The following is a 10,782-nucleotide window of genomic DNA, read 5'->3' as shown; positions in this document are numbered from 1 at the left end:
GCACAAAAGCCTTCTTGCTTCGCGCAAAAGCCTCACCCCCAGCATAACTAAAGCTCTATTTCCGGCCAAGCATCAGAGGTCTCACCTGAGCATCTGACGTCCACAACGTTAGGTTGTCTCTCAACAACTGCATGATGAGGGTTGAATCCTTGTAGCTGTCTTCGCTCAGCGTGTCAAGCTCAGCAATGGCGTCGTCGAACGCCTGAAATTGGGTATATCCACCAATGCACGCAATTGCACAAGTTCAGTGTCTTTTGCATAAAATCTCCTAGACCCCAACGTGCCCCTAAATGTAAAGCAATTGGGCATCAACCTGCGCATCGCACTCGAATTGACATCGAGTGTCGCAGCTGGCTCATGGTTTTAATGCGCTCTGCCTTAGGAGCCGATTTTAAAAAACATACCATGGCTGATACCGACGCGCGTGCGGCTGGACAGATACATCGACACTCCCCACAGTTAGATCACAAGTACCCTCAACCGACACGCGGACCTGATCACGTGCAGTTGTGACACTGGGTTGCCGACGGTTGGGACAGGTTTGGCCCATGTTGTGCAACTCTTATTTTATAATCAGAAACCTTTGTGTCTCACGCTTCTCCCTGCCCGACAGGAAATGTACGTCCTATTGCACTGCCGTCGGGAAATCACGCCAGACTCAACATTTTGTACGGACACATTTTGAGCACCGAAAGGCTGACGGCATGGTCCCGATCTGACAATAACAAATCGGGAGGTGGGTTTACCTGCTTGGCCAGCTGGCAGGCCTTCTCGGGCGAGTTCAGGATCTCGTAGTAGAACACGGAGAAGTTCAGGGCCAGTCCCAGCCGGATGGGGTGGGTGGGCTGCATCTTGCTCTTGCTGATCTCAAAGGCATCCTGATAGGCCTTCTGGGAGTCCTCTACAATTGCTGCAGGCACGTGCCAAGTCTGAGTCTCATAACACAGAATTAAATAGCAACCGGCAACCAGCTGACATCCCAGGACCAACCCTCATCTCACGAGCCAGAGGCGGCCTATGAGACATCCAGAACAGGCCAAATGAATGCCTGGGGCATTGCATTACAGCTAATCTCTTGTTGCCCCAGCAGCAGAGTGGGCGACGTTTCGGTGCTGAGCCTCAGAGAGGTAAGCATAGCAGGTGAGGTGCGCACGAACAACGTCGGTTAAAACTAGCTGGAACCCAGATGAGTAGAAATGTTTACTCCAAGGTGATTACCGTGACACACAAGATGTTACAACACATATAACTATCTGGCTGATGCTGTGTATCCCTTAAATATCCTTACTAACAGCACCTTCTAACCCACAATGCATGTGCCAGCCGAGCAGTCCCCAGACTACTTGCATCAAGCAGACTGGCACAGATCTCTATATGTTGGCACATGCATGCCAACTATAATTGCCATTTTATTGCTTTGCTGTGACTTGAATATTTGAAAAGCTACACCACAAATAATTTCTGAAACCAGTGCAAAAACTGTTGCCTTGCACTATTATTGTGACCCTACCCATTTGCCAAAATCCAAAGCTCCATCATCCTACGAACAACCTGCTTGAAACCGCGATGTGATACCACACAAGATGTAGAATGCCTCATCCTGCCCGCAATCTATTCAGCATTATGCAGATCTCACCGTTCCGGGCGTCGCCAGTGGCCACCTCAGCCAGGTAGCGGAAATAATCTCCCTTCATCTTCAGGTAGAACACCTGTGACTCGGCAGTGGAGGCCTTGGCAATGAGGAACTTGTCAAGCAGACCCTGCAGGGCCAAACAAGCTGTCAGCACCACATGTGCAAACACACAACTTCCATCCAAACATTCATTTTTGGTTACAAATTAGCTGGGCAGCGCAGTATTCCAGAGAAACTAGCCATCCTGTATTAATGAACAGTAACTAGAAACTAGCCATCCTCATTTTGGGAAACAATAAATTTATCAATATTCACTAATCAATATTCATCAGCCTTGCTGGAGGTACAGGCCAGCTGCAGCTAATCTGCTTACCAGAACATCATTGCAGATCTCACGAAGCTCTTTCTCGACTTTCTCGCGGTACTCCTTGGCCATCTGCTGTTTTTTCTCACTGCCCTCGGTCTTCTGCTCTATGCTGGAGATCACACGCCAGGAACTGCGACGGGCGCCCACCACGTTCTTGTACGCAACAGAAAGCAGGTTCCTTTCCTCATTGCTCAGCTCATTGCCTGCACAGAATCATACACATTAATCTTAATGTATGCAAAGGTAAAGCTAGCTGCACAAAGTTATATCTACAGGAATGCACAATTTGAAGGATGGGCCATGTAAGCAGTAGTCCAGAACAACTAAGGTACTAGTGTTCATACTAGTGTTACAGCAACTAGTGTTCATAACCCAAAGCCAGAAATTAGAGCCACAAAACATCTTCCCAACCCCACCCATCACTGAAATTTGGAATTTTCACAAAACATCCAGCAACACCCTTGCCCTTAACTTTCACTGGAACTATTTCTGGTGTATCTGAGCTTTAACTCTGCATGCAGCTGTGCATGCAGCTCCAGGAACATACTTTGCTTACTGGAGTGTACATGGGAAAACAACTGCAAATCATGCCACAATACATGGTCAAATATCCACAATTGTATGGGTGGACTGGGAACTGTAAGCAGTTCACCACATTCTGCAAATGCTTCCTGTTTTCCTACTCAACCAGGACTACCAAATTGCACTGTGACATATCTACACATAAGACAGGGCACCACTAAATGATGCTGACCCCTCCTGGCCTAATCTAATCCATTACATTCACTGCCTACTAGGTGCTGTTATTAGGGAATGCAGATGCTCACCCAGCAACTGGGTGGTACAGGATTACATCATGTGCAAGATCAGTAGAATAATCCACAAAGCTGCTACTAAATCAGCTTTATTTTCGGAACAGCAGTCCTTTTATTCAACTGGAGAAACAGCACTATGGCTCCATGCAGCCTAGCCCACTTTTCAATAACTTACATGAAGTAAGCCAAGCCTACAGCCAACCCATAATGCAAATGGGCCACGTACCACCATGCTTCTACATTGCCAATAAACCAGCAGTTCAGAGAAGTCAACTCATAACTCGACAACTGAAAATATCAAACTACATATGTGGAGTCCAATGACTGCTGGTTCAAAACATCAGATGCACAATCACCCATGTACCATTGCTGAAGGAACATAATGTTCCATGTGGACACAGGCACCATCAGTACAGATGAAATATCCTTACTGACCTGTTTCAGTGACATTTTTCATGGCAGCGGCCATATCATCATAGCGCTCTGCCTGCTCAGCCAGCTTGGCCCGCTGCACCAGCTCATCCTTGTCGGTCGACATGGTGTCTGTAGGATTACAAAATTTAAACACCAGTTGGACACATGACAATCAGGGTTATGACTGATGCTGCAATAGCAAGCATTATGTAGTCCCAAAAACCTGATCATACACCAGTTTCCACAACAAAACATTTTGGCAAGATCTTGTCACATCAGGGTAATAAATGACACCTGGGGCCATTATGCTTATTTTGCACATTATTATTATTGCACATTATTATGCACATTAGGGTAATAAATGACAATGACACACACAAACAAATAAATGACACCTGGGGCCATTTATGCTTATTTGAGAGCAGACGATTTGCTTAACACATCTTATATCACTTTACGGGAAGTAGCATAGCAAAATGCATCACATTGTGTAAAAACAACATGTGACTCAGTCTCAACTGCACCAGACATCTAACTGCTGCAATAACGCACTGTCCCGCGAAGAGCTACTGCAAAAAATTAACATAAGCTGCTGCAAGTCTTTTGCCCATAATAAGTTCTGCTGATTGTACTAAACCTGAAAACTAGCCACAAACAAAAGCATGCAAGACAGAGCAGGCAATAAGGCAGTTCAAGATCTGCAAATCTTATTAGCTGCATGCATGACATGTTCCACATAATTGTCATGGAAGTTTGTATTGCAAAGCAAAAATGTTAAATGAACTTCACATTATGCATTGCATGCAGCTTAGAGTTATGTCTCAAAAGTCACAATAAGCAACACACAAAAAATCAGCCATCAGGGAGCTTTTGAAGACAAGCCCATTTGTTTTCATCATATCAGCCTCTAACCCCAGCAGGGTAGCTGGCTGCCCAATTTAAGGCAATGTCACCTGTCTCCAATATCTGGTTGCCTGGTCTATCATATTTTGGACTGTTTTTACATGCTTCATAACTACACTTTCATTCCCATCTCTCAAGGAAGGCTCTCTCAAAACAGGTTTTGCTCCTAACACCATGTGGGCACTGACATCAGTGGCACCTCATTGCTGCATAGACATGCATCTGGACTGCAAATAATGATCTGGGTACCCAATGAACTTGTGCCCTTGTGTAATCATAGATCCAATCTTGGGATTCAGGCATGTCTGCTGATGAGCATAAACATAATGCAATAATGAGCAATGAGTGAATGAGTCAAACCTGCACAATATCATGTACTAACATCAGTGGCATGTCAGGGTTGTCCATAACTTCTAAACACCCTAGTGCTGTGACCTAAATCACAGGCCTGTCACAACAGTTTGTACAGCCTGGGCCTTGGGTAATTTCCTTTGACAAGTGGACACTTGAAATACAGGTTAGGCCACTCTTAATTCAGCAAGGCAAAAGCCATTATCAACCCGGCATCCTCACACCTTTAACATGGAGATTTACTGCAGACTTAGCCACAGCCTAATCAGCAATTAATCAGAAGACTAGGGTAGACACGCCCAACAGACCCAATCGGTACACCGCTACAACCAAATTGAATCAACCAACTGGCCAAATTCAACCTGAAACTCAACCAGCAGCCCTTAGTTAAACAATATGACCACCTTAAATGGGAGTAACACACAAACCGTGGTACAACCAGGCCCGGAGATAATTTTTTTACGCAAGAAAAGCCACGTGACCACCGGGAGGCACACGGGCGCCGGCCACGCCGCGACGAATGCGTCAACCCAACCCACGGCTCGGCCCAAACTTAAGTTCACTGACGATCGCAGCACGGCAGGCACTAATGAAAACGGTTGACAACGCAAAGAAGGAAAGATTACCTGTTTATTGGGTTTCGGAAACAACGAAAAAAACTTCCAAAAGGCGATGTGTATTTGCCAGGAACACCGACCGGGCACCACGGGAATTTGCCGGGAATCGAGGGCTGGTGAAGGATTTGAGTCGAATGCCGGTAACAAGATGGCTTTACAGTTGCATAATGTTTATGGTTTTAAAAATTATTTCTTACGTTTTTTCGAGTTAATTTTAGTTGAAATGACTCAGTAATTAATACTTTTATTATCTATATCCAGATATATTTATTCTATAGAAGAACTGTGTAGACCTTACGGATTAACATTCGGTGGCTTGATACCCTTGGGGGAATAGAACGGGGGGTATTAGTAATAAAACTGAAGTTGTGCGGACAATGGCTATAAATTGTCAACCTCTTGCGGTGCTCGATTGCCTTCCCCCTCTTAAAAAACCCTGCCGCTAAGGCACAATGGGTGAGGGGGAGTGTCTGGGGGCGGAGGCGGTCTCAGGACCCGCCGCCTTGAAATTGCCGGAGCGCTTGTCCAGTTAGTTCGTAAAGTCGGTGAAGCCGACTTTTTGTGCTGTTGAAACCGATGACACGTCCTTTCTTGCCGCACATTCAGGAGTGTCTCAGAAAGTGGGCTCCCCACGCACCAGATTGCTGTTAACCACCCGTATGTAGGCTAGCAAATTAGGTGATTTTCTTTATAGAAGCTGTACTTTTCAGGCGGACTGTGCGCAGACCCGGGGTATTCGGTCTACTTCCCATTAGTGAAAGAGTCGGGTCATTTCCCAAAGTTCAGTTAATTTCCTTTGTGTTTGCCCTATGCGCTCACCCGCCTTCCTCAACAGTAGATCTGGAGCCACATTGCGGTCGATATTCGCTGAACTATGGGCTTATGATTAACACGACTCTGCACCAGATGTAACGCGACCCCATGATGGCAATGAGCTCAAGAACTACACCTGACACAAAACTACCAGGGTAAAGAGTGGTGACCGATTCTTCGTTCTATGCTCAACCGATAAACCCACCAACACACCTCACAACTCCGGCTTTCGAATCCCTTTGTACAGTTCGGGAGATGCCTGCACCGGAAGAAGCAATGGAACTTGCGTTTTTCATTGAGGCATCGGCGGCAGTGGAAAGGCTCTATCATTAATTCAGAAGCGGCTCGTTTCCAGTCAGGCAGGGACCCGGTATAGGGTGAGAAACGGAGAGCTTTAGGCGCGGAAAAGGCCTATCTCACTTTTTGTGCCTAGGAAGGGGCCATCCCTGGTCTTGAGTGGTCTTTGACCATCCCTGGTCAAAGAAGGTTTAGAAAGCCAGTGGCAGCATATCCGTGAAGCGAACTGTTCCCCACGTATCAGGGAAGGGTCAAAATGATATTTTCTCCACGTTTAAGGTGGTCCAAATGGGCCCCTGGCGGATACGTGGAAGACGTTCTGTTACTGCGTGTCATCCAAGTAAGCACAAAGAGTCCATCTCAAGCTTAGAAAGGATCAATTTCAAGACAGGAAATTCCCGCAACACGTTGAGGCACGGAAAGGGCCAATTTCCGGTCTGAAATTGGGCCGATTGTGAACTCAACAGCGCCTTTCTCTGATCGGGGCTGGCAATCGTGAACTCAGAATGGGTTCCTCTCAGGCCTGGGTAGGGCCCATGGTGAGCACAGAGAGGGCACTCTCAGGTCTGGGGAGCGCGCATCGTAGACTCACGTAAGGCGTTAAATCAAGGAATAACAGGTTTTAGACTGAGAAAGTGCGCATCTCAGGTCCGAAAGGGTCCATCGTAATATTCAAGCCCGAAAAGGGCCTATCTCAGATCTCACAAGCTGCATCTGATGCCAGGGGAGAGGCCAGGGTTTTGGAGGGAGAGGGGGCGGCACGCAGCTTGATAAAAGACTCCCGGTGAAAAGGCATCCCGAAAAAACTACCAGATTTGGCCCATTTTATTTCTAGGGACCTCAGCTTTCCCCTTCTGTCATGATCATGCTGATGAATGCGTTCGTTGAGGAGCCCAGTGGGTTAAAAACAAAGGAGACCCCTTACCTTTTGCGGACAAGGAGAACACTAGAGGGCTCCGTTGCCTTTCCCGGTCAGGGATTGAAAGGGATTCCCGTTCCTGGCTCCTATTCTGGAGACACGGTGACCGGGGCTACCCGCTCAATCAGGAAGGATGCAGAGAGATGCATCATGCATCGGTCCCCTCCCTGACGTGGAAGACCTTCAGACAAGAGCAGTAGATCTCGGATCGACGCGGAAGAGGGGGGGGGGGGGGGCTCATTGACGTCAAAGGGTCGCTTACCGACACAGTAGGTCCAATAATTGGCAGACGACACCAGTTTGGTTTGTCGGGCCCCTGTCTAAAATGAGATGGAGGTCCGGCGCCACGTTTGTCCTTCGGCCTGTATCTGACAAGGGGCCCTTTCACTGGCTCAATTTGCACCCTTTCATTGTCATAAGCCCTATCTCCTTTCATTTCCAGCGGGCTCGGTCAGCTTAAAAGGCCCTTTGAAAGTTGGAGTCACGTCCCTGTCCATTTTCATAAACGGAACCATGGCCGACTTGGTGACCTTGCCAATACAGAGTCCCCTGTTAGGCGAACAAACCAGCACAACGGTCCCTCATTACCTCAGGAACACCGACAGATGCAAAGGATCCTCTAACAATCACGAGCCCCAGGATGGTCCCGGTTTCAGAAATGGGCCCCAGGCCATCACGGGCAGGTTGTTCGACTTCGTGGTCGATGATCGACTGGCGGTCTCTCATTGCCCCCAGGGTCCCCGGATCGGCGCAAGAGGCCCTATGATGGACAATTGCGGGCCAGGATTCCCTCGATACAGCCTCTGGCCAACTCTTTAAGCACCTTTGTCGGGCCCTTGATTGTCGGCCCCGATGCGCCCCAAGGGCCCGTCTGGACCAAAGGGGAGACATGTGTAACCAGGCACCCCAGCCTGCGTCCCGCCTTCAGCTTATGATGGGTCTGTCTCAGACCTGAAAACAACCCATTTCCAGATAAAAACGTCCATGTAAGTTTGGGTCTGGGAATGATTGGTGTGCGATCAGGCAAGACCCATCGTAGACTTAGAAAGTGGCCATTTTCGGTCAGGAAGGGGCTCATGATAGGTTCAGAAAAGGTGCTCTCAGGTTTGGGGAGGGCCATGGTAGACTCAAAAACGCCCTCATTGATCAGGGTACTATCCATTTTAGGCTGATAATGTGAGCAGTTCATGTAACGGAAAGACAATTTTCATCTTTCAGGCCCGGGATATACTCACGTCTGGTTAAGCTTAGAAATGGCCAACGTAAGGTCTCGGAAGTGTCATTTTCTCATGCCAGCGATGACACAGGTCAAGTCAGGACGGAATCAGCTTTTGCTGTTAGACCTAACAGCATTCCCTCCCACGCCTGCAAAGACCTGAGTGGGGATGACCCCATCTAAGGCCTAGAATGGGGATGGGGATGGGTCCTATCTTAGGCCCAAAATGAGCTATGACTTATCGGGAGAGGACCCATGTTGTCACATCCACATGCAGAACACATCGTTAGCATAGCCGGAGTTCTTTTTCTGCCACCAATGTTTGATGATTTGGTAGCATTTGGAAGCTTCCGAATAGGCTTATGCTTCTACTTCTAAAACAGTAACACTGGGAATGGGGCGATGGATGCGCGCCCCCTAAGGGCCCCTCGGGACTTACGATTAAACGCTCAAATTGAGGGCCCAAGGGCCCGAAAGCCTGGCCGAAGGTGGTATTCAGGGGCCTGGCTCACAGGCCCGTACACTCTAATACCAGTTAAATGGCCCTGCGCGCTGCTAGGGGGCAAATGAGTCGATAAGGGCCTATCTGTCGGTCAGACACCACCAGTAACGCAAAGTCGGCTCCGTGGCGGTATGAGCCTGACCGGATCCAGCGACTTATATTGGTCCCACCATCGGCATCGTCCTGTGCTGGCAAAGGCCTCAAGTCGGCCAGAGGTAGTGTTCGAGGAGACCCGAAAAGCCTGGAGGACCCACCGGATCCGACGATCAAGGGCTCGATTTGCGGGTCTAAGAGCACGATCGGCTAGTCAGAGTCTTATTCGGGGGCACTGGCCTTCGGAGACAGGCCATCAAATGACAGCCAGAGGGCCCTCTGCACCGGCAAGGGACACCCTGAGTCGATATGGGTCTATATGCCGATCGGGCGCCACCAGTGCCACACCGTCCGCCCCATATCGGTAAGGGCCTGAGGGCCCATTTCCCAATAAGCTACAAAGCCAGGGCCAGTGATTTACGCTGGTCGGCGATCATCCCCTGTATCTGTCAGGCAACCCCAGCGCCTAACAGAGAAACCTGTGCTCGCAGGGAGCCCCGAGGCGACCAAATGCAATGCTCGATGAGGGCCGAAGAGGGCTTGGGCGGCCTAACGGAACAGACTATCGAAGGTCCGGTTGGAGGGCATAAGGGCCCGAAGGATTGACTGTACGTCACATAAAGGAATCGCGGCCCGTAGGATCGTGACCTGTAACATCAGTCAGAGGTCCTCTTGCATTGTTTGAGGAGCGCTGGGACAATGTGAGTGGCTAAGTCTGCCAGAGACCAAGAACACCGAACAATTAGCTCCCTTTCAGTGTAAACCCTGGGGGCCCATTTTCCAAGCAGGAGTAAGGCCGGGGCCACGATTTGCATTGGTCTGGGTCCGTGACATAGTGGCTGGGGCCTCTTTGTCGGTCAGGGGCAAAGATCAAGGGCCCGACAGGACTCGGACCCGGTCACTCACCCGTAGTGCCATGACCTGACATGTCAGTTATAGGGCTACTATCAGGTACCTCTTATTAGGATTCCCTATCCCTATCATATAGGGCCTGGCCCTCGATACGGAGACAAACAATGGGATTCATATTCGTGTGAACATTTGAGACCCATTTCCCAAGAGGAACGAGGCTGGGGCCCGCGGTTTCCAATGTTCGGGGTTCTTGATACAGTAAGGGGCTCCCGTGTCGGTGAGGGGCCACAGCGCCTAACAAGGGGGTGTGTGGCAGCAAGCGGTCTGAGTCGGACAGGAGTGGCGTTTGAGGGAGCCCGAAAAGTGCCGAAGGGTCTCTTGAGGCCAAAGATCAAGGGCCCAATACGAAGGCCAAACGGCCCAAATGGCTGACTGTAGGTAACATGAGAGAGAGACAAAAAAAATTATCCTGTTTCGGTCAGGTACCACCAACACCGTTCAGTTGGCTCTGTGTCGGTCTTAGCGCTGGTGGCTCATTTCCCAAACAGGGACACGGCCGGACCAGCGATTTGCATTGGTTGGAGCCCCTGCAGCGATGCAGGCATCCTGTATCGTTCAGGGGTCCATATAGCCTAACAGGGTGTTTTTTGTTAACAAGGGGCCTTGAGTCGGTCAGAGCAGGATGTGCCCAACAGAGACGGAGATGGGACCCGGAATTACAGAGGCCTTTTACGTTGGTTGGGGCCCTCTGACGATGAAAGAAAACATGACAGCTTATGATGATTATTCACGTTGAGACAATGGAGGGGTCCTGTACCAGTCGGGACCCCAGTATCGAACGGTGGGTCTTCCAGCCCAACTCCAGCATGGGGCCCATCAAGCCGAACTGAGGTCTATGTGCCAATCATTATATCAACTGCGGCTCTCAGGAAAACTGTAGTGTCAATGCGTTCCTGCGTCGATCCGGGGTCAACTGCGGTCAGCGCAGGT

General features: G+C 49.3%; 1 protein-coding gene across 1 annotated transcript; it reads right to left on the bottom strand.

The window, feature by feature from the left end:
• Nucleotides 1–85: 85 nt before the first annotated feature.
• LOC119095432 (14-3-3 protein zeta) lies at nt 86–5,206 on the bottom strand (the record flags this gene model as incomplete). Its single annotated transcript, XM_037218259.1, is given in 6 exon segments — nt 86–202; nt 747–910; nt 1,637–1,760; nt 2,007–2,203; nt 3,251–3,358; nt 5,110–5,206. Coding segments are annotated over 5 exon segments (705 nt in total), but the record flags the coding sequence as incomplete, so codon positions are not given.
• Between the last annotated feature and the right edge of the window lie 5,576 nt (nt 5,207–10,782).

Source organism: Pollicipes pollicipes, unplaced genomic scaffold (genome assembly GCF_011947565.3).
Source record: "Pollicipes pollicipes isolate AB1234 unplaced genomic scaffold, Ppol_2.1 Scaffold_4219;HRSCAF=4965_pilon_pilon_pilon, whole genome shotgun sequence".
In the NCBI taxonomy this organism is placed as follows: Eukaryota; Metazoa; Arthropoda; class Thecostraca; order Pollicipedomorpha; family Pollicipedidae; genus Pollicipes; species Pollicipes pollicipes.
This window is presented reverse-complemented; position numbering and strand designations above follow the sequence as displayed.